Source organism: Sphaerodactylus townsendi, linkage group LG04 (genome assembly GCF_021028975.2).
Source record: "Sphaerodactylus townsendi isolate TG3544 linkage group LG04, MPM_Stown_v2.3, whole genome shotgun sequence".
In the NCBI taxonomy this organism is placed as follows: Eukaryota; Metazoa; Chordata; class Lepidosauria; order Squamata; family Sphaerodactylidae; genus Sphaerodactylus; species Sphaerodactylus townsendi.
The window spans coordinates 81297150-81322153 of NC_059428.1; the positions used below are offsets into that span (position 1 = coordinate 81297150).

General features: G+C 42.7%; 1 protein-coding gene across 1 annotated transcript in view; it reads right to left on the reverse strand.

The window, feature by feature from the left end:
- PTCHD1 (patched domain containing 1) overlaps window positions 1-24688 on the reverse strand; it is an 89511-nt gene extending 64823 nt beyond the window's left edge. The window contains exon 1 of the mRNA XM_048493299.1: window positions 22590-24688. Within this exon, the coding sequence (XP_048349256.1) occupies window positions 22590-23018 (429 nt within the window). The 5' untranslated portion in view covers window positions 23019-24688. The remainder of the gene's footprint in view (window positions 1-22589) is intronic.
- Window positions 24689-25004: the final 316 nt, after the last annotated feature.

Sequence of the window (25004 nt, forward strand, 5' to 3'; positions counted from 1 at the left end):
ACACTCGCTTCTAGACGCCTGAGTTCCCGCTTTCATGTATTTAAGCTCCTCCGTATACCACGGAGCCTGCCTTTGAGCTGGGGCGCAGAGGACGCCAAGCAACAGTCTCGGGATGGCATCAGAGAGGCGGGAGTTCCAATCCTCCACCTGCTCATCGAAAGGTGCCCGCAGGTTCAGGGTCCCGCAGAGCATTCAGAAACCAATTGGATCCATAAGTCTTCCTCGCTGGCTGGCAAAAAATCACCGCCGCTTGGGCAGATTAGGGTAGCGCGGCATGTCCAGCCGCAGCTTCAGGGCATAGAGGTCGGACCATGGCACTCTGTCTGTAGAGAGGATACCACCAGGTTAACCCTCGACCCAAAGACCAAATCCAGCGTGGTGACTCGCCTCTACGCGGGGCCAGAATTTATTAAGGAGAGGCCCAGTGTCGCCATGGATGACACCAGGTCCGTGCCGCCATATTAAGAGGCGGTGGTCGACATGGACGCGAGATCACCCAAGACAATAAGTCTGGGAAACCGGCGAATCTTCAGTCGGCCACCACACCTCCAGCAACCGCAGAAGGTCGCCCCTCGGTGCGCCTAGGCTAATCGGGTACACCAGAAGGATAGCCAACCTCTCCGCGGCCAACCACTCTGTGGGTCAATAATATTCCATGCCAGTGATCTCCGGACGGGACTGTCCCCGGGGATGGAATTGCGATGAACATTGCCACGCCACTCGCCCTGGGTTCGACTGGTGGAGGCATCGCGAACCTGGTGGTGTGACCCTCGCTCAGAGCAACGGTTCACCTTCAATGGACCCAGGTTTCGCGACACAAGCTCAGTCCACTTGCAGACTTCCTCGAAAATCCCTCGGAGAACTGCGGTCTTATTGTTTATGGACCTGGCATTGATCAACACCAGGGACTTAAGCAGAGTATCCCTCGAACCTGTCCATCCTCCTGGCCCTAGGGATAGGTCGATATCAGGAAAGTTTAAATGCGAGCATATCCATTTCTCACCGCTGTTCATCATATGGTCATACCGCTGTATTTACCCCGTCCCATTAAAACTGGGGATCCTCAGCCCCAACCCTGGTGCCCCCCTTCTCCCCATCCTCCTCCATTATCTAATCAAAGCCTAATAGACTCCTCCACTACAAGTGGACTCAGTCTTACTACAATATTAATACAATATTACAATATAAACTGACTAAAAACTAAAAAATCATCCTAAGCTTTACAAAATACTAACATTAACACCCTCTTATTCTAAGCTAATCTACTACAGTTACAAACCAGCTAAATACTAATAGTAAAGATAGCAGCCGCATGGGATTACAGGTAGCAAGTGCAGGTGACAATACAGCAACAGAGCCAATAGAATGTCTGTGCTGCCGCTATATAGTTGCCCAGAGCTCTCACCAGTGGGCTACAGCTGGTATCCGTATAGCGGATGTAATCCTTGTAATGTAATCATGTAATCCTTGAAATCCTACGGTAGTAACCTTGGTCTTTTCATGGTATCATAATCCAATTTGTGGGTGAAAAGTTAAAGACTAAAACTAAGGCTGTTTCCATCGGAAAAGGAGGCCTGGGGACGCAAAAACGCCGGCCCCCAGGTCAGCCATTCTCGACAGGGAGCTTAGTTGATGCGCGCTAGTTGCGCCTCGACCGCCACCGGGCATCTAAAGCCAGATTTCAACCCTCGCCGGGGAGCTTGTGTTGTTGGGAAATGCCGCTTGGAGGGCTCCAGCCTTCCCCACTTCCTCCCTCCTTCATTCGCCTGCTGTTGTGCCGGGCTCGACAGCCCCTGCCCTGTGATGCTGGAAGGAGGTGTCCCCAGGCTCCCTCATGACGCCGGAGGGGCCCAGGGGACGTAAGTTCGACTGGCTTAATTTTGCCACGCCGCTCGTATTTTCTGGGACCGCCTTAACGGGTCTCCATGGGCGCCGGGTCGGCGCCGACTACGCTAATCTCCTGCCGCCGCTCACTGCGGAAGCGGCCTAAGAGAGACTTGCCCAACAAAAAATGGAGAGAAAATTCAGTGGTTAAACCGGAGCAATTCCAAGAAAACTGAATCACAAGACAGAATTAAACTAATCTAAACTTTAATCTGAACAACAGAAAGACCTCAGTGATTATAGGTCAGGAACAAATAGGGTTTATGTAAGGCAACCATAGATCATTGCTTTCTTTTAGCATTTCTGGCAATAAATAAATATATGAACCAGGGCACAAAGAAACTTTATGTGGCTTTCATGGACTTGAAAAGTGCCTCGATTCTGCAAAGGAGCACACTGTGGGAAAACTTAGGGTACAAATGGATCCTTGGTTTCGTTTTCTCATTAAAAAAATCCATTCAGATAATTACCAGGTGAAATTCACAAATAAGGGCCACTCCAACCTCAAAATTCAATCCTAATAGGTGTAAGGCAGGGTTGTATTTTGGCTCCTCATTCCTTTAATTTATATTTGAATGATTTAGCCCCACTCCTACAAAAAAACTAATGGACACCCCCCAAAATTAAATACTAGGATACCCCGCATCACTTTATGCTGATGACACTACAATCTTGTCATGTACTAGAGTTGGTCTTTTAAGATATCTGCGAATTTTCCATGACTACTGTCAAAAAAAACAGTTTAGTTATCAATTATGCCAAATCAAAAATTTAGTTTTCTCATCTTTGAAACCGCAAATTGGGTTATTGGTAACAACTTCGCTTACACAAGTTAAGGAATTCAATTATCTTGGTATTGTTTTCCAGCATAAACTTCAATGGTCCAAACAGCAAAAGTAATTATTAGAACCACTAGTTCCTCAGCTTCCTTAATTAATAATACCTCTTTTACACCAAAGGTAACCAAATTGTTCCAGCTGCTGTAAAGAAATATTTGAGTAAAAATAATTTCATCCCTTCTGTATGGTTCGGCATCCTACAGGAGTTTGACTCTAATATTGAGAAAATACAGTCCTCCTTTTACAGGAAAATCTTTGGTGTTCCAAAATGTGTCCCAAATAGGGTGATCCATGCAGAACTGGGTATACACTCTATTGAAACTAAAGCTTGGATTATGCTTTTAAATTTTGGCTAAAAAATATTCTTTAGGGCAAAGGAAAGTTCGTTATTCTCCTATTTTAAATCTGACCGACTGAGCATATCCTGGTTGTTCCATATCGAATCCAAAATAAGAACTCTAGGATTCTCTTTGGAATTTCTCAACCTCTTAGCTGAGGATATATATTTAGATTGCTCAGCCAAAGACTGATTGATATGGAATTTCAGTCCCTTCACCCAGTACAACCTGCAGTATGCTCTCCAGACTTTCTAAACCTACCCATACTACATGGGAAGATAGCAAAATACCTCTGTAGTCTCGACAGTCCATCTTGTCGCAGAGCATTTATGCTTGCCAGAGTAAATGCCTTTCCTTCCAAAGTTACAATCGGGAGATTTCAAGGTGTTTTATTTGCTGACAGACGATGCCCATGCTCTGTAAATGCCGTGGATACAATACAGCATATCCTCCTAGAATGTCAGCTTCACTCTGCACTATGTAGTCACTATATAACCCCGATTATCAAAGATAAAACAAATTTACCTTCGGCTTATGTAGTGAAGTATTTACTCAGTGATGCATCTTCTGAGATAACCTTTAGGGTCGCTACATATCTAGCGGAAGTAATATCTCAAAGACGGTACTAAAATGTGTCCCTCGATGTATCAAATCATCTAAATTACATTGGTTTAATGTCTGAGGCTCATGAGAAGTTGTTCATATCAGCTTTAATTAACATATGGATATCACAATAGGTCTCCAGAAAGTTTGTGTATAATTTATCCTAACTTAGTGTATTGGATGCCTTGTTGTATTGTTGTTTATGAAACGAACATACTGTATGTAGAATTATTTATGCCTAATAAAGGTTTACTGTACTGTACCTCAGTGATTTCCACAACACTTCTAATGATAAAACCCTCCTCTTTAACCTAGTTTTTGGGTTGTCCCTGTTGTTGGGCATTGAAAATAATTATAATGCTGTATGCACATATCTATGGTCAGGAGAATGCATTCTACACATTCTTACAGATCTGCTTTTCTGTCATGCAAACAAAAATGTACTCTACAGGGGTCAAATAAGACTATGTAAATAATATGGTTTTTAAAAGCCTTGGGGTTTTCACTGAAAATGTCAACAACTCCACAAAGAAAATAAACCTTCTCCACTTCATTAATTATTTCCTTTTGGCAGTACAGGCAAAAACGAGCAAAAACACCAAGGAAAATTTAATTTTTGAAAAACAAAACAAAACCCCAGTGTGTCTATTTCAATTTATATACTATTTTCATAATCCTATTCAACACAATTGGGGGTAAAAATGACTCCGTACCTGACCAAATGCATTATATATTTATAAGAATGGGTTATGGTTCACTACAAGGCAATGAACCTTATTGATTCTTGAAGTTACATGAAAGTATGGAAGACTGATATCTATGTTTCATCCATTCCACACACACATACCCCACATCTCCAGTCAACTTGACCCAATTTTTCAATATTGGATTTAAATCATTATTTCATATATCCAAGAAATGAGCCCCAGGAACTGAAAAGATTTGCTAAATCTTGGTATGTTTGAATCCAGAAACTAGGGGCTCAAGGATTAGTAGGACTCATCTTTTACTATCGCTATGTTTGTAGAAAACTATCTTGGGTTAGTTTGGGTAGTAGAGAAGGATAGAATTTTGCCCATGCTTCACACAATATTTGCAACTATTCTTTCAGTCCAATTCAAACTGCATGCATGTGTTTACTCGGTACTATTTTCAGATCTTTATATGTGTTATGTTGTGGAGAAATGTGGTACATTGTTCCTCACTTATGCTGTGTCACCAGACATGTGGCAATAAATAGATCTCCACATAAAATTAGTATGGTGGATGTATTTTGTTTCAGCAGATTGAGTAATCTGACCAAAAAAAGAGAGAAACATTGTCGATATGGCAGGCTGACACTTGTGACACTGTCACACAACTATAAATTTTACCCTCTGAGGCCAAGGACAAAGAGCCCCCATTGGTTAGAAAGGATGCTATATGCAGGTAGGATTAAAATTGCTTTGATGGGTGGCATTTTTTCTTTGCAGTGCTTAAGCCATTTGTAGCCATGTCGTTATAGGAGAAAAGGTACTAGAGAACCTCAAGTTCTCTCATTAGAAAGAAATATTTTCTCCTTAAAGCTTTGATGGGGAAAATGTTGCAAATGTCAGCTCCAGTAGTATACATTCCAAAAGGCAAAATTAGAAAAGTTAGTTCAAAAACAAATCTATTTTTATGATTCTGCCCCAGTTATTTGTGAACCATGTGAGTTCAAAATGATTGTTAGTCAAGCAATGAACAATAGGTTAACAAAAAAATAAAAAAATAATGTACTTGGGCTAGCAGGTAAAACCCAAAAGCAACAAAACCATAAATGTTTTTAACAGTGTCTCAGAACAATGATTTTACATTATTTATTGAAAAGATTTATAGCTCACCTTTCAGCCTAATTCATTTCTGAGTTAGCTAACAATATTAACCTGAATACTAAAAATCCTTTCAGAAACACCAGAAACACCTATAAAATTTACCACATAAAACCAAGTACATACTGAAGGGAGTTTGTTCGTTTTTAAAATCAACCAGAATCAAAAGCTTTGGTGATCAGCAGCATTTTAACTTGGTGCCAAAAAGTCCACACCTGAAATGATCTTATGGATGACTGTGGGGTGAGTATTCCATAGCCCAGTTGCTTCCAGAATTTCTAGTGTCCACCCACCTTATTTCGGAAGATCATATAGGACTTCCAAATATCATTTATCATATAGGACTTCCAAATATCCTGACTACATCTGTGGCTGGCAACTTCAGAGGATCATCAGAGAATGCTGCTAGAACACGGCCATACAGCCCGGAAACCACACAGCACCCCAGTGATTCCGGCCGTGAAAGCCTTCGACAATACAATGATTTAAGTTGCCAGTCAGATTCAGATAGATCAGTGGTTCTCAACCTGGGGGTCAGGACCCCTTTGGGGGTTGAACGACCCTTTCACAGGGGTTGCCTAAGACTCTCTGCATCAGTGTTCTCCATCTGTAAAATGGATAAATGTTAGAGTTGGGAGTCACCACAACAAGAGGAACTGTATTAAAGGGTCGCGGCATTAGGAAGGTTGAGAACCACTGAGATAGATGCAAGCGATCTTAAAATACTATATTGCCACACTGTTGAAGGCTTTAAAGGAAATAGCTAGATCTATGGATTGTGCCTGGAAACAAAGTGGCAGACACTGCAGTTCTTTCAAGACTGGGGAACATGAATTTCCTATTGCGTGGGGCCATCAGCCATCTTGTTGCACCATTTGCACCAAGTGAAGCTTCTAATAAACTTCATTCCTTAGTGCACATACATATAAAATTAATCTCTGTGATTTGGTGAACATTAACATTAACAATAAAATGCTGAGTGCAGCTCATGAGTTCATTGAATAGCAGAATCACTGGAGATACAATGAAAAGTGTTGACAGTAATGTAAATGTGACTATATGGAAATAGATAAGTGATTCTGGATTATCACAACATGTATATCACATTGTCTGTATTCAGGTATGAATTTCAACTGTGGACAATATTTGTAGCATATGTACAATGCAGATTGCCATGCAATGCAACTGCACACATCATTTTAATGAAAATTTTGATCCATGTCATCCTTTCTGAAGGGAAACAAGATATTGAGGTTTAAACATCTCCTCTTTCAGAGTTAACTCTGAGATGTTTATAGCAAATTTCACAAAATTATATTGAATTTCACTAAACAATGTTTGGCATTTTGAACACGAGTGATCTTTGAATGGAATAACACACATGCTTGGATACTAGAAAAAATCTGCACGCTTGATTCACCATGAAGAGTACAAGCCCATGCAAAACAAGAAATCCCCTCCCGAACCCAGGTAATTTGGGCCTCTCACCACTGGCATCCTACTCTTATTGACACAGCTTCAGTCTATTCACCTGCATCTGCTCCAGCAGTGATGTCAGGTACTCACTGAGAACTGTCATGCTTCACCTGGTTCTGTCAAAATGGAGAAACAGGGATAACTGCTTATGAGGTCTCACCTCAAATTTCAAAACAACATCTCCACAAGTCTCATGATTTCTAACCCTAACGTGGTTTCCAGAAATGGCTGTTAACTCTGGGTTTGGAAATTCTTAGAGATTTGGGGGCAGAGCCTGAGGATGTGCCATTTGGAGAAAAGCAGTTCAGTAGGAATGTTACGTCACAGAATCTGACATCCAAAGCTGCTGTTTTTCCTGAAAGTGAATTGATCTCTGTAATTAGGAGATCACTTGCAAATGTGGGAGAACTCCAGGACCTACCTACCATTTCCAGTGCATTATTCAAGATTTTGCTAAGGTTGTTTATTATAAAATCACCTAAAATCATAGGCCATTTATACACTTGTGTTCTACCTCACAGCCAACTTATCTTTCCTTCACCTTCAGAGATGTTCAGGAAAAGGCTTTGGAATAGTGGATCCACCTGATTGGCTGTGGCCTCCCGCACTCTGATTGGGCAGGTAATAGTATGATGCAGAGAAAAGGGGAGGAGATGCTCTTTGTCAGATGAGCTGTGGAGATTTTTAGTCAGAGAAAGATCTTGGAAGCACAAGAACCAGGAGTTCTTTGTGAATAGCTTTTTGGTGTTGTTAAGACCTGACTATCTTAACTGTGAAAGAAAAGTAAACTCTCAGGGGAATAAAACAGCCAAGAGAGAGTGACTGATTCTACTGGTTATCAGCCTGAGTGCTGAGTTTAAGCAATCAAACACAAACTGTATGGTGGCAGGGTTTATCGAAGGTCCAGGTGAATAAGCTTAATAAGATGGAATAAGGACTTCTAGAGAGAGAGAGAGTAGAGTTTTAGTATATCAATTGGTCTGGGGTGAGGGGAGTATGGATTTGATTTATTTTTACCTCAGGATGTCTTGCTTTAAAAGAGTGTTATGCCTAATGTGGAAACCTATGTGTGTGGGTACTGAGTGAATGTACCTAGCCTATGTCAAGACCCTATAAATGAATAGCCATAAGTCAAAACATCTAAACAAAGGAACTGTGCAAGCTCAGAGTTCAGTCTCTGGAACCAGCAGAGAGGAGTAGCAGCAGAAGAGACTTGGCCAGGAAGAGCAGAGTGACCTGCTGGTGTTCATTTTGGAGGGCTTTTCTCAAAGCCACAGCTTTTAAAACAGTGTATTTTAACAGGGGTTATCTCTTTTTCTCCTTGTAAGGCTGCTGAATTTTAATTTAATTTTTTTTGTTTTTTAAATTAATAAGGACATATTTGACAGATAGTACGTGCAGATAGCTCCAGGGGGGCAGAGACTAAAAGCATAATATTTAAATATCTAAACAAATCAGATATGAAGGCAGAAAGCCAGCAGGGGGATGGGGGCTTTCCAGTGTTTTGCACTGAGTGTCACATGTATGACTATCTGCCACTAGGACAGAAGTTGTGGGTGTGCCCTCGCTGCAATGAGCTCCTGGCACTCAAGGAACGTGTGCGTTCTCTTGAAGCCAAGGTGGCAGACCTGGAGAAGCTGAAAGAGGCAGAGAGGGTGACAGACGAGGCTTTCAGGGACCTAACAGCCGGGTCCCACTCCCAAGGTGACATCTCTTCAGATGTCATGGAGAATGAAGGCCTTAGGGATGGAGGGTGCCAGTCTGAGGTGTGGGAAGATGCTCCCTTAGATGGGATCCCTTTCTTAACTGGTGATCAGCTATCCTCTCGCACTGAGGATACCCCTCGGGGAGGTGGGGGGCTCCTTGTAGTGGGTGATTCGATCATTAGAAATGTAGAGAGTTGGGTTTGTGAGAGGCGTGATGACCGCATGGTGACTTGCCTGCCTGGTGCGAAGGTTGTGGATGTCACGCCGTCTAGATAGGCTTTTAGACAGTGCTGGGGTAGAGCCACCACTTGTGGTCCACATTGGCACCAACGACATTCTGAAATGTAGCCGGAGGTTCCTGGAAGCTAAATTTAGGCTGAGAGGAAACAGGTTGCGGTCCAGGACCTCCAAGGTGGCATTCTCAGAAATGCTACCCGTTCCACGAGCAGGGCGAGCTAGGCAAGCGGAGATACAGGGTCTCAATGCGTGGATGAGAAGGTGGTGTAAGGCAGAGGGTTTCACATTTGTCAGGAACTGGGGAACCTTTTGGGACAAGGTAGGCCTGTACAAACGGGACGGGCTTCATCTTAACCAAAGAGGAACCAGGCTGCTGGCGCTCAACATTAAAAGGTGGCAGAACAGTTTTTAAACTGATCACTGGGGAAAGCCGACAGGAGCTGAGGTGACCGGGTTCGAATACAGTATCTATGGGGATGCAGACAGAGAGGGAGGTTTTTTCTAAATCAACCACATACAAGCAAGGAACATAGCAATGTGCATGTGACAAGGGATAGTGTCTACAAAAGACTTGAGGGTAAAGCACAAAAATCCCAGGTTAAGGACAGAGACAGGGTATACAGGTGTCTCTATGCTAATAGTAGAAGCATTCGACCTAAAATGGGGGAGCTAGAGTACAGAGTTTTGAAGGAGGACTTTGATATAGTGGGCATTACAGAGACATGGTGGAATGAGGAGAACCAGTGGGATGCTGTTATACCAGGCTACAGGCTCTATAGGAAGGATAGGACAGGGCGCATTGGGGGTGGAGTTGCCATTTATATCAAAGAGAGCATAGTATCACATAAAATAGACAATGCAAGGGGAGCTGGTTCCCCTACAGAATCACTGTGGATATCAATACCAGGTATGAAGGACAGTTTAATATTAGGAATATATTATCGTCCCCCTGACCAAAGTGCACAAGAGGATTCTGAGATGGAAAAAGAAATTAGAGAGGCCAACAAAAACAAAAATGTAGTGGTAATGGGTGATTTTAACTATCCCCATATAAACTGGAAAAATGCACGTTCAGGTCATAGTAAGGAGAGAACATTCCTGGATATGCTAAATGACTGTGGCTTAGAGCAGATGGTTGTGGAACCAACCAGGGGAGAGGTGATCCTAGATCTAATTCTATGTGGGCCCCAGGACCTGGTGCAGGAAGTCAGTGTTGTTGAGCCGATAGGGAACAGCGACCACAATGCTGTCAGATTCAGTATCTCAGCATGCGAACAAGTGGCAACTACTAATGTAGTTAGATTCGCCTTCAGAAAGGGAAATTTCTCAAAGATGAGGGGGATAGTGCGCAGGAAGCTGAAAGGAAAATCAAGAGAGTCAAAACTGTCCAGGATGCTTGGAGGTTATTTAAAACACAGTAATAAAAGCTCAGCTGGAATGTGTTCCACAGGTTAGAAAAGGCAGCACCCAGTCCAAAAGAAAGCCACCATGGTTAACAAGAGAGGTTGAGGAAATTATCAGAAAAAAGAAAATGTCTTTTAGAAAATGGAAGTCCAGTTTGGCTGATGAAGAATATGAGAGGGAACACAAATGGTGGCAAAAGAGAAGCAAGTTAGCTGTAAGGGAGGCAAAGGATTATGAGGAACGCATGGCTGCGAACATCAAGACCAGCAACAAACAGTTCTTCAAGTACATCAAAAGCAGGAAGCCAGCAAGGGAAGCGGTAGGCCCGTTAGATGACAAAGGAACAAAGGGTGTGCTAAAAGATGGCAGGGAGATTGCAGAGAAGCTGAATGAATTCTTTGCATCTGTCTTCACCCAAGAGGAGGTGAGGAACATTCCTGCACCTGAACCAAGCTTCTTAGGAGGCGAATCCGAGGAACTAGCGAAGATAGTGGTAGACAAGGAAGAAGTTCTGGCAGCCATTGATAAACTAAATGTTACCAAATCCCCTGGCCCAGATTGCATTCACCCAAGAGTACTTAAGGAGCTCAAGCATGAAATTGATGATCTTCTCACTTTAATATGCAACATCCCTGAAATTGGCCTCTATCCTCGAAGACTGGAAGTTGGCCAATGTCCCACCAATCTTTAAGAAAGGATGTAGGAGGGACCCAGGAAATTACAGGCCAGTCAGTTTGACATCTGTTCCTAATAGATTAGTAGAATCTATCATTAAAGATAAAATTATAAAACATGTAGAAAAGCAAGACCTGCTGAGAAAGAGTCAGCATGTAGCTTTGCAGAGCAAAATCCTGTCTTACAAACTTACTAGAGTTCTTTGAGGGTGTAAACAGGCATGTGGACAGAGGGTGAACCGGTGGACATTGTCTATTTGGATTTCAAAGGCTTTTGGACAAAGTTCCTCACCAGAGACTGTTGAGAAAACTCAGCAATGAAGGAATAAGAGGGAAGTCCTCCTATGGATCAAAAACTGGCTGAGAAACAGGAAACAAAGAGTGGGTGTAAATGGGAAGTTCTCACAATGGAGAGATGTCGGGAGTGGTGTCCCCCAAGGATCCGTTTTGGGACCAGTGCTCTTTAACCTATTCATAAATGACCTGGAAGTAGGGGTGGGTAGCGTGGTGGCCAAGTTTGCAGATGATACCAAATTATGTAGCGTGGGTGAGAACCACAAAGGATTGCTTAAGAGCTCCAAGCGGAACCTGATAAATTAGGTGAGTGGGCTCAGAAATGGCAAATGCAGTTCAATGTAGCAAAATGTAAAGTGATGCAACATAGGGGCAAAATCCAAACTTCACATACATCGCTACAGGGGTCAGTGCTATCAGTCACAGACCAGGAAAGGGATTTAGGCATCTTAGTTGATAGTTCCATGGGAATGTCAACTCAATGCATGGCAGCTGTGAAAAAGGCAAACTCTATGCTGGGGATCATTAGAAAAGGAATTGAGAATAAAACTGCAAAGATTGTCATGCCCTTATATAAAGCAGTGGTGCGACCGCACTTGGAGTACTGTGTCCAGTTCTGGTCGCCGCATCTCAAAAAGGATATTGAGGAGATAGAAAAAGTGCAGAGAAGGGCAACAAGGATGATTGAGGGACTGGAGCACCTTCCCCATGAGGAGAGGCTGCAGCGTTTGGGACTCTTTAGTTTGGAGAGGAGGCGGCTGAAGGGGGATATGATTGAAGTCTATAAAATTATGCATGGGGTAGAAAATGTTGACAGAGAGAAATTTTTCTCTCTTTCTCTCAATACTAGAACCAGGGGGCATCCATTGAAAATGCTGGGGGGAAGAATTAGGACTAATAAAAGGAAACACTTCTTCACGCAACGTGTGATTGGTGTTTGGAATATGCTGCCACAGGAGGTGGTGATGGCCACTAACCTGGATAGCTTTAAAAGGGGCTTGGACAGATTTATGGAGGAGAAGTCGATTTATGGCTACCAATCTTGATCCTCTTTGATCTGAGATTGCAAATGCCTTAACAGACCAGGTGATCGGGAGCAACAGCCGCAGAAGGCCATTGCGTTCACATCCTGCATGTGAGCTCCCAAAGGCACCTGGTGGGCCACTGCGAGTAGCAGAGAGCTGGACTAGATGGACTTTGATCTGATTCAGCTGGCTTGTTCTTATGTTCTTATGTTCTTAAGCTGTGAGACATCGTATGAAATATATCTGAAACTACTATCTAAGTAATGCTAAAGAAAACCAAAACAAGAAGTCTATGTGCCAAAAGTAGTTAGTGTCAATATATATTCTCTCTTGCCTCCTATATTGTTTGCTTCAACCATTCATCGCAAAGTTTAATCCTTTCCTTCACCATTTCCTCTGCCTGCTTAATAAATCTTGATTAAGTATATCTATTTTAGTGAGCCCAGTGTGGGGAATGTCTGGGATGAAAAAGGAAAAAAAACTGGCATCCCTTCACCTTCTGGAGTGTGATAAAAGGGTTGAGGGAAAGTGCTTTCTGCCTTTACACTACCATTATTAAAGGCATTTCAGACCCTGAAGTGAAAAGGTGGGAAAAATCAAAGTCAGTGGTTTCCCTGTTTTGGGCCCTTTCCACATGGGCCAAATACAGCATCCCAGGGATGGCAAAAACACCGTCCCTGGGAGACTGTTCACATAGGACGCGTTGCTGCTGCTCAGCAGTGCCGTCCTGGCTTTCCCTGGGCGGCATGAAGCCGCCCGTGAAAACCTCACTCAATGAGCAAGGTTTTCGAAAAGCAGCATGTTCCCCGCGGCGCAGTGTAAACCGCACTGCTGGGAAGCCACTGTTTTCCCTGTTGGCTCCACTCACCGTCTTGTGCAGTGTCCCTCTGGAGGGCTGCAGAGACCCGCCCACGCTGCCCTGCAACCTCTGGAGGTCGCAGGGCAGCGTGGGCAGGTCTCTGCAGTCCTCCAGAGGGACACTGCACAAGACGGTGAGTGGAGAGGGGGGCCACCGAGAGGCGGCTCCACTCTCCAGCTGTACAAGAAGTCAGGGCTACGTGCACGCTAGCATGCAAACAGTCCCTGAGCCTCCACCGGCATACTTCAAGGCGGCGGAGTTGCATTTCCGCACATGTGCGGAAAGGGCCTTTGTGTGGTAGAAGGTTGAATAGGTGACCCTTGCAATGAGCTATTGGTGAACACTCTTTGGGCTCAATTGGTCAACCAATTACAAATCCACCTAACAGTAGCATTGTCCAGCTCACATTTTACTAGCTTTTCTGCAAGAATATAATGCGGGACCTTGTCAAAGGCCCTAATGAAATCAAGATATGCCAAATCTACAGCATTCCCTTCATCTACCAAGCTTGTCAGTCTATCAAAGAGAGAAAGAGAGAGATTAATCTGGAATGACTTGTTTTTGAGAAACTCATGTTGACTTTTAGTGATCATGGCATTCCCTTTTAATTGCTTTCTAGTTTTTTTCTAGTTTGAGACAGATCCACAGGATTGCTGGCTTTTATACTTTCAATGAGAGAAAAGCAGTTTTTTACTTTACTTTCCTAGCAGCTCTTAGTGAAACTTGAAATCTATTTTGTACCCAGAACCATAGTGTAATTAAGTATGCAAAGACTTATGTATGCCATCTTAAAATAGCTATAATATGCATTAGGGTGCCTACAGAAATAATTCTAGGGCAGAGGGAAGCTTAATGAATGATAGCTGGACCTGATGCAGGCTAGTCTTTAGGATGGGAAAGTAAGCACCACCTTCCCCCTGCAGATATATTGGGATCTACAAATCTGAGGGATTTTTCATTATGCCAGAAACATCTCCCCCTTCCTCACTTTTTGTACTTAATAATCAACTTAAAGAAGGAACTTGAAAACTTCCATACGATTTGTGGTAGGAACTGAACACAACAAAAGGTACTACATTAATGCTGAGATAGATTATTAAAGCACTACTAGCTAAATGCTTTTAGTAGGATCTGTGGACATGAATCCCTACAAAATATAATGAAGTCCTGCATATTTATGCAGTAGGATTTGTTACAGCATCAAGAAAAGACTGCTGTTTATTAACATATGTTATTTCACTTAAATAGGATTATAATCGTAACTAATTGGCTAGAACAGTTTTTGAACAGAGGGGAATAATTGCTGTTACATCAAGCAAATGGGAGACACTTTTCCAGAGATGCCATAATGCAAATACTCATATTGCCAGTCAAGATCTGGGACTGGGTACAGGATTTCCTGAACATTATAGAAAGGTAGACCTGAATCATATTCCTTGGTCAAGGATTTGACCAATCAACAAAATGTATTATCTTTATTAGATTACTGAGAAAATAGTATATACTGTTAGCATTAATAGATTTTGTGTTTATACTAATTAAAATGAATTAGTTAACTTGCTACCATAATGCTAACACTGGTCTGTACATTATTATGTGATACTTTATGACTGAGACATGTGATCTTAACTGTGTGCTTTTTTGGAAGAAGCTCTATATTGTTTTGCTACAATGTGCATGTTCTATTATCTGCAATTTGAGACTATCTATAGTTACTGGAATTTCTCAGTTTAGGTAATATTTTATTCATGTCCATTCATTTATATTTTTTCTTAAGCATTTTTTAGAAATGTATTGTTTTAGTATTTTATTCATTTTCTTTTTATGCAATGTTTCAGATCCCCGGGGAAGGTGCATTCAAAACACCTTTTTAGTGGTTTTTTAAAAGTGTCATTCAATACATTGTCATTGTCCCAGTGCACTACTGACATTTGGCCTTACCGTCTTACATTCCAGTAATGAGCCAGCAGGAGAAGATTTAATCTGCTGTTTTGGCCCTTGCTACCATAAGGCTAGCGTATAAGCAGCCCTCAGTTCTACCTTATAATATAATTAAAAAAGATGTCCCCTATACTTGGTTGAATACGTGGTTTCATAGAATATTTGACAGTATTCCACAAAAGTCAAACATCAGGTTATCAACCATCAATATCTGATCTGTTGACAGAGTGACATGCCAGCCCGATCAGCAGAGTTGCTGACTCTGAGATGCGAAATAGCTGGAGATTGGGGTGGGTGGGGGTGGAGCTTATGGAACATAGAGTTTGGATAGGGGAGGGACTTCAGGATATAATACCACAGAGTCCGCCTTCAAAAGCATCCATTTCCTCCAGGTTAACTGATCTCTGTAGGCTGGAGATCAGTTGTAATATAGGGAGATCTCCAACCACCCCCTGGAAGCTGGCAACCCTACCTACCAGAGACCTCTGCAGAGAACTGGAACAGGAAAGGAGGTCCTGCTTGGATTTGGGGGGCAGAACCTGAGGAACAAATTGTTTGGGTAGGGAAGGGATCTTTGCAGGATATAATGCCATAAAGCCCAACCTCCAAAGCAGCCATTTCTCCAAGGCAACTGTTGTTTGTCATCTGGAGATCAGTTACAATGTGGGAAACCTCCAGGCTCCACCTGGAGGCTGGCAACCCATATCAAACCCTCTCTATAAAAATACTACTACATTAAACCTGATATCCTTCCTGCAACGGTTTTTATTGTCCACCTTGATTATCACATTTCCATTTTTTAAAAAAGAAACAAGAAATAGATTTTGTGAATATCTACTCATTTATCACGGGTCTTTTCCGCACATGCAGAATAATGCACTTTCAATCCACTTTCACAATTTGTTTGAAAGTGGATTTTGCCATTCCACACAGCTTCATAGTGCATTGAAAGTGGATTAAAAGTGCATTATACTGCATGTGCGGAAGGGGGCCAAGATACTTCAATTAATTGATTTTTGGGGAAGTATTATTACTTCTCAGTTCCACAGAGGAACTCTCCCCCCCACCCCCAAATATTCTTTGATCCAGTAAGTAGCCCTTTAGATACCAGTCTGGAAACACAATTGTTTTTGACCTTCAGTTATGTTTATTGCATCCTTGCTCTAACTGTAAGAAAGTTTGACACAAAATAGTTTTCTTTCACTCTCTCTCTATAAAAGTATATAAAGATATAATAATGTATTTTGGGGGTACTGATAGAATCTTTACTTCAAAAACTGTTTTATATTTTGCAACATCTTGCTGCTATAAAAAAAAGTGGGTTCATTCTTGCCTCCAAATAGCACGTCTCAAGTTCCAGGGATGCAAATTGGTTCTAATCCAATTTATATTGCTAGGATACTCCTAAATAAGCAACTCCAAAGATTGTTGTTCTTATTACTTGTAGACTTTGTTTCTAGTATTCCTGGTTTCATTTATAAAAGGAAACTGAAGAACAATTAAGTGGGAGGTATTCTTCACACAATATTATCTTCAGGTCACAGTAAAACAGAATATAAAAAAGAAATTGAACCTAAAATAACTCATTGTGGGTTAGTGGGTACACATGATTTGGCATTTTCTGCCATTGTGTTCAGACAATGGAAGTCCCTCTGTCCCAAGAAGCAAACCAAGACTCCTCGCTCTTTGCTTTCTGACAGTCAGTTGAAGACCTTTTTTTATTTTGTAAAGCCTTTGAGACATGCGGGTATTTTCTTGATTTTTCTGATATTACTGCTGTTCTTTCATGAATGCAATCTAGAACAGAACCTTTTAAAAAAGATTACTATTTCAGAGTTAAATTCTAGAGAGACTTTATGCAAAACCAGTCTTTGTCCAGTTTTGTCTGCTTTCATTTTCTATGCCCCAGCACTGTTGACTCTAGTGCAGTTATCTTTGAGGGTGGAAGAACATCCATAGCAGTAAGGTATCTGTTCAGATAGCATGCTGAACCATAGCCACCACAAGCTATGCTCTACAAATCCATTTTCAATTATGGCTTTCTAATTTCCATTGGACAGTCAATTATAAACCACAATATGTTGCTCTGAGCGCAATGCTTAACCATAGTTTAAGTTCCTTAGCAATTATTTGGTCTGATAACTGAACTGACTCTACCTCTGGAAGCCACTTCAGCAAGCAAGAGGCATACTGAGCAAATGAACAATGAAAGCAAACTGCTTGGGTTTGGCATGATGTCTAAAGGAACATAAGGGACAGAATAAATACGTGATAGTGAACTTACACACATTGGCTCCAACCAAAATGAATCATGAGCACACACAAGCAGTATCTGGAAGGATTTCATCCTGTTTGTTCAGTCTCCGCTATTCCATCCTCTTCAAGGACTGGAAATCAGAAGACAAGATGGAGATTTGTTGCTTTAAGGCAGCAAGTTTGTGAAGGCAGCAAAGTGAGGGAAACTAGTGCTTGATCATACTCTGTAGCAACTGCTCTGGATCCTTCTCTTTCTCATCTTTGACCTACACTTGAAATCAAAAAAAGTTGCAGCATCTGGGCATAGTGCCCAAAGTGAGCCAGAGGGCACAATCAAGAGAAAAACAAACAAACAAAAAAGACAGTTTATTCACCTCAGGTCTATAATAATAATAAAAAACCCACTGGGGGAGAAGAAAAAAATCATTACCTGTGTCTTCTTGCAACTGGCCTCAAAGTAAAAAACAAAAACCAGGCTGGTTTTCTTTCTGATCAGTCGGCAACCCAACCGAGACATAAAGGTCACCATATATATTTTACCTTATAGCCTCCCCATATTTGTAGTAGTTAGCCTTGCTGGATCCCAAGCAGTTCAGATTGCAGCAGCCTCTGATATGGATAGCTTCAGCTTTCCAGAGAGGGGAAATCTGGCTGCATAGAGGTGGATGGCATTACAACTAAAAAAATTGCAATATTATATTTTTACATCTGATAATAATACAGAATCAGCATATCCCTTCCATGTGTTCTCTTGCCCACCATGCCCTAAACTCATGTGCAGGATTTTCTGTCTTGCCTGCTTGATATCTGCAGTTAATATTAGGATAGATCATCCGAATATTAATACCAAGAAATAACACTAGCATTCTTTCATGCAAACTGACTCAGAACTGGCTGGTTCAGCTGTGGCTACTAAATCGGAAGTGGAATCAATCAGAACTACTTCCATCCCAGTTCAAGTGAAACACACACAAAAAATGTTACTTGAGAAACATGGAGGATGATTATATCCAACACAACCAAAATCTAATTTTTTATCCGACTGCTGAAATGTATGCACACATTAGTTTTTTATTACTTTAATTAGCTCTTACCAATTTAAAAATGTAGCTGATTAATCTGTACCAGCTAATCCATAAATCAGTACAATCATATAGATGAAGTAACAGTGCTATCCTAAGCAGATCTTCTCCGAATCTGACCGAAGAATACACAGTATGACTTACTCGCAGGAAAGTGTTCTGCAAATGTACTAAATACTAAATCGGTGTTTTAAGGAAGGAAGCATAACAATTGTCCCTCACTGAATTGCTATTGACTGCTTGGGGGAAAGCCATTTTTAGTATTTTCTCTTTCATTACCAGTCCCAGTTATTTTAGTCAGTTACTTCTGCTCCTTCTCATTAATCCAAAGCTAAGGGAGAGGGCACTAACCCACCGCCTATCTTTACGAAGAAAACATCTGCAAATATGACTTGCCAATTTCATTTATGTGCTTCATGATTTTTTTTTGTGCTTTATGATTTTTTGTTGTTGTTGAAGCTGACTTAGGGTGACCCTGTACAATCTTCAAGGCAAGAGACTTTGGGAGTGGTTTCCCATTGCTTACCTCTGTATCACGGTATTAAAGGAAATCATCTAGCTTATCATCGGTCTTGGGTACTGTATGATCAGGCAGGATCAAAATGAAAACTGTAGTTTTTCCCATTGCACAACTCACAGAATTGTTTTAACCTTCTTTTATATTGTCATCCTAGCCAAAAAGAAATAATATTCTTATAAGCTTACAACCTTGGTTCCTTCTCCCTCTGCTGTCAAGGCTTTTATTAGGTTAAGTCAAATATGGAATCCTAAATAAGTGCTCCCATCAGATTTCTTTATATTTAGTAGGTTCCAGGGCTCACTTCAGATATGCTCATAATTCTTGAGAACAAAGAGGCAACATGGTACCTTTACTAACCATTTTCTTCCAAATCACAAAGTGTTAGTAAGGCCAACATGCCACGCCATCCCACCCCGATTACCTCAGTTTCAGTGGTGTCAAATCATTATTCTGAATTCCTTGTAAGTTTAGAAAATGGCACCATTTTTTCCAGGATGTTTTGAAATAAAATATACATTTTTCTTCCTTTAGTTATTTTTGGCTTTATTGGCTTTACTGGCTACTTTACTGTATTGAAGTAAGAGTCATTCACTCTCTTTCCACTAGGAAACCACAATATAGTCTAGTCAGATGTCTATTTTTAAGTTAACACATTATCAGCTCCCCAAAACCCCTTCTAATTTCACTGCTAGGTCAGCTGTCAATCCTGAAAAAGGATGCACTGTGTTGTTTGCCAGACTTTGGAAAGGACTGGGTAGATGTAGATTTGGGGCTTCCCCCCCCTTTTTACAATTCATACATCAAGAAAGGAGTACAACTGCAAGGCAATAGCTGTAGCAGCTTCCCAAATACCCACAAGAGGAAGAAAGAGACACTGTGATGTAGTTGCACTGAAATTTAAAAGCAACAGAAGTCAACCAACATATGAACAAATAATTCATCAATAAAGAAAGTGCAGTAAAATCTTTTTACTTCTGTATCTTGTGGAAATTACTGCAGAACTTTGATGACACAGAAAAATGTACTTTTGAAAAAAGCAGAAAATGTACTTTTTTAAAAAGTACTTTTAAAAAAGTAAAAAACCCAAACACAGAAAACGTCCTTTTTAAAAAGCAAAAAGCAAAAAAACCCACAACAAAACGTCAGTCTATCAACAAAGGCTATGATGTATAGTCATCTTCAGTCTTGAGGACTCATGTTAGTATATTTTGTCCCCTAACTATATAGTATGTATATGACGGAGCACTTGGTACTGGAAAATGAACAGCAAATATAACAATAACAAACACCCTGGACTGGTGGAGCTGCTGATGTAGTATTGCTGGCTTCGTTCATTTGCTATATTCCACCCCCACCCCATCTCTACCAAGTATGATTCACTATTGCAAAAATGTTCTTGCCCTCTCATGGCCTATTATCAGGAAACCATGTTAAATCCAGACAACCAACTACCTGAATTAATAACAAAAAGAAGTGCTAACAGAAACACACTTCTCTATGGGAAAAGCATTCTTCACACGTGTTTCCCAACCAGATTGCGTAGAAGGCATAATCTATACCTCTCACACCAGATCTTCAGTGATTAGTTCACACCAGTGGTACTTTGGCCATCTTTTAGGGAAGGAGAAAAAAGCATGGGAGCAGATGGAGAAATGACAAATCAGTTCCTTAGCACTTTAACCTAGCTGCCTATGGAAGATGAAGTCCAAAATTAATTCCTTCTCTTTGCCAACTGGAATCTCTACTAGAGCTATAACGTGGAACACAGTAATAATCTAAAGATTTAGTTTCCATGTGTATCTCCACCAGTGCTTCTTTCTCCTCCTGTTCTACAACTACTTAGGACAACATCACAACCTTTCTACTTGTTTCCTCACACATCATTTACCTGAGCATGGTCCTGCAGGAAAGCAATTAAACCAGGGGTTGTTGTATAAAGAATAGATGTCTACTATGTGGCAACAGGCATTTGGCACACCTAATGACTTCTAGACAACTGCAAAAGCCCATGGTGTCAAAATGGCAATGGTGTGTAGCTAACCATTTTTTCATGAAATGAACAATAATCATTTTGTGACCAAATTCTGACTATAAACTTTCCTGTATTCACTGCAATTATCGCTCTCTGATAGTGAAACAAGAAACTGCTAGTTCTAAGACATGATGCTGTATGTAAAAAAAATTCTTGGGAAAGAAGATCCAGTCATTACTTAATCATTACTATTTCAGTAAGATTTCTAGACCTGCCACGCCAGGAGAGAACCCATTTTGATCCCATGACTGCTTCTAAGGGAATGTAGGAACAGAGATTGACATTGACAGAGATTTGCCAGTCATTTTTCCAGGGAAGATACAGATGGCATCTGCTTTGTTTACATTTCTGGATTAAAATGCAAGTATATATCTACATGTCAATTAATGTTCGGTCAGTAAATACTAAATATTATTCTCATTCCATTGAAAATAAGGTTGTTGTTTTTTTAAAAAAACACTCACTGAAATGCTTGTTTGGGGTATTTTGGTGGACTTTCTCTAAATCTATATTTTTTATTGAAGGGGAATGAGAGACTCAAAAGGTCAAAACGTTTAAGATTATGTCATAATGTGTTTTATAGCTTGTCAACATTTTTCTGTTTTCAGAAAGTAACTGTCTGGGATTGTCCAACAAGAGTATTGTAAACATGCAGTGCAGGTGTTTAATGCTGTGCACTCTTACACTCATAGACACACCTCTAAAAACATTTCTTCATGTTTCAGACAATTGTTTTACCCACATTTTCTCAACTTGACCCTCTTTCCACTAAGCTGGACCTCTTCCATATTTTGTCCCAAATCTGTATTCAAAATTATTGCAATACAGATTTTAAAAAAGAATTTGGAAATAATTCTTGACGTTATGTCAGATGCTGTTGGTATATGAGGCACTTCCCCTATACAACTGCATCTTGGCCCAGCTAGGTACCATCCAATGCATTTTCAAGCTTTATGTTACACAGAAAATATCGACACTGCAATTCCCATTAAAAAATTGCTTTGTCTTCTTTTCTGGGAAAAAGCAATATTATTATGGCAATTGCACTTTTGAAAAAGGCATGATTGTTATATAAAAGGAATATCTTCCAAACAAAACAATATACAAGTCTTCTTATCCAAGTTTCTTGCCCATTGCTATGACAGAAATGTTACTTTTACAGACCAATCTTTAAGTTATACTCAAGTACAAATCAAGTGGGGAATACCTAGTATTATCAAGAGTAAGAAGTAAAGAAAAAAAACCATGTGAATACTGGGAGAAAAGTGCAGTCCCCATTCACAAAAATCCTCCACCCTTTGCTAAGCTTACTACCTCCCCAAACCAGAAGGAATCTCTGTTTGGCTCTGCAACCAGTAGTCAACCCAACTGTTGCAGAGATGTGAATCAGCAGCTAAATTCTCAAGCAGAGAGTAGCTTCCAACACATCAATCTCTACAAAAGAATTCTGTTGGTATATCTTTTCATATTTAAAAGCAAAGGTGTTAAAGAAAGGGGTTAGAGAACTGGGGGACATAAAAAGACACAGGATTAACCTGATATGGAACAGACTTCCTTATTTCTCCTTACCTTTAAGATCAGGTCGGTGTGGTGTTGGTCCAGCATATTTGCCCTCACAAAGGAGGTGATGATGACCCTGCCGTATCTCCCTGGGGTCTGCAGGTCAGAATAGAGACGGTGCTTGGACCGGTTGACGGGGAAGAGGCTGTTGACCAGGTTTCTCTCTATCTTGGCCAGGCTGTGTTTGGGGGCCAGCAGGTACTCGACGCTCTCTTCGATCTGGTACCTGCTGAAACTGGCCCCCAGCAAGATGGAGATGAGCACAGGTGCAGAGGCGAAGAAGACCGGGTGGCTGGCAACGAAGTGGCCGAGTCTGGCGAAAGACGTTCTCAGCCCTCTGTGCAAGACCTGCCGCAACATCCTAGTGCAGAAGCAGCTCAGGAGGGCGAGGCGCGCGCGGTGGAATCTGAAGCTCTCCCAGAGCCCAGGCAAAACCATCGGGGAGCCTGGCCACGCGGCACTTCCCCCTCCGGGCTGCAATTGACCGGGCGGGCGGGCAGCTCTCCCCGCTCCGTGGGTGCGCCCTGGGCGCTAACGCTGTTTGCCTCCCTCCAGGGGAGTTTCCCGGCGCCTCATTGTCTGACTTTAAACGGCAACAAAGACTCTCCGGGGGAAGGCGAGGAAGGAAACCACACGGTCTTATTGGTGGCAACCGCGATTTCTTTGTGTCTTTTGGCCGCCGCTTGATCTGCCAAACCAAGTGGGTGGGATTTTTCCCCCTCCAGGAGTGGGGTGAAGGGGGGTGGGGATCGTGGGGGGGAGGTAAGAGACACTTGCTGACTAATCTCAGTCGTGCGCCCACTCCCCGGCTCACAGCAGAGAAGAGACAGAGGCAAGGATGGGGGGCGGGGGGCGGGGGACGGGGGGAGGGAGGGAAAAATAATGAAGCGATCGCCCGCGCGAGCAGCCCCAGAAAGCAACCTGGATCCTCTGCTTTGCCTCGGTCGCTGCTCTTGTAGATCCACAGGAGATCTCGAGGCTACGGCCGATTACACACCTGCAGAACTGAATGAACGGATCTCCTCCCGCAGCCGCGCCTCGAGGCGACGACAGGAAAGAGACTCGCCTCTTCCTCAGTCGAAAAAGCCCCCGTGGGAGAAACGCGCCGTTTCAAAGCACACGCCGCCACCGCCGCCGGAGTTCAGGGGCAGTTTTCCCCCCGGCTTTCCCATGCCAGTGGTGGAGTGGAACAAATGTCTCCAAGCCAATGCCCAGGTGGCTCAGCCCCTGCAGCCAGGCGGAGCGGTGCCTTCCCGACCCATCTGCCCCGGCTAGTGCACGTCTTTGCCGAGCGAATGACCCCAAGGGGGTGAAGGGCTGCACCAAGTCTGACCCTACAGGCGCACGTCCAGGTGCGGGGAACTTCGCCCGAGGTCAAGGTTGGCGGCTGCGAAGGGCCAGGGACGAATAGCCTCGAGAGGCAGGAAAGGGGACCTTCCCTTCTGCCCGCCTACCTCAGGGTTTCTATTTTAAAGAAGAGGACCTGATGCTTCCTCAAGTCCATGTCCGCGCCGCCGGCGTGCACCATCCCAGCGACAGAGCAGCCCGCTGGAGTCAGAAGAGCAGGCGGGGAACGGGCGCTGCGCTGCTACCTGTCGCATGGCAAAGTTTGCGGCCTCACCTGGGCAGGGGTCCCCGAAGATCTACGTTGCGTACAGGACTTATCCCCACGCAGGCGAACGCGGCTGCCATTGTGTTCCAAGAGGATGGGCACAGAGATACAATTTAGTGTATTTCATCGGTGCCACCCTATTGTCTCTCTGGGTCAGCGCATAGCGAGGATTTGCTGGTTGGTAGCCAGAAACGTCTAGGCGATTCCTCCTTTTCTCCTCCTGCTCGCTCTCTCCTGCCCCCTCCTCTTTCTCTCGGTCGGTCGGTCTGTCTGAGTCCCTTTTCACCTCCCTGACTGCCTGTTTCTATCTCCGCCGATGTTGCTTCAGCGGTCTTGCCGGTGCGGCAGCAGAAACTGGCCAGTCTCAAGCCTAAATGGGCATGTGCGAGCGGCTTGCACATGCCTATTAAAGAGCATGAAGCCACGCGGAAGTAGGTGCCCGTCACCCCCTTTCCAGAGCTTGCCTAAAACTCCCCCCCTTTGCTCAAAGGGAGAGGGTATTACGAGAGAGGAAAGATAATAGGCTTAACTAGTGGCGCGCCTGCGCGCGAGGGGACTGGGGCAACGCGATAGGAGTGGCATCTTGGGCGTGAGAAGATGAGGAAAGCGGGAAGGAATCCCCTGGCAGAATTGGGGATGGGATGGCAAAAGGAGACGATGAAAGTGGAAGAAGGTGTAGAATACCCATCTCTTCGAGGCTTTCAGTTCAAGCCCAGATTGCGCTAGGGGGTTGACACTAGTTTGGGGACTGAGGCAAGCGTGGCACTTGAAGCCTGCTTGAGCATGTGCAGAGTTACAGACAAGTTTGTTCC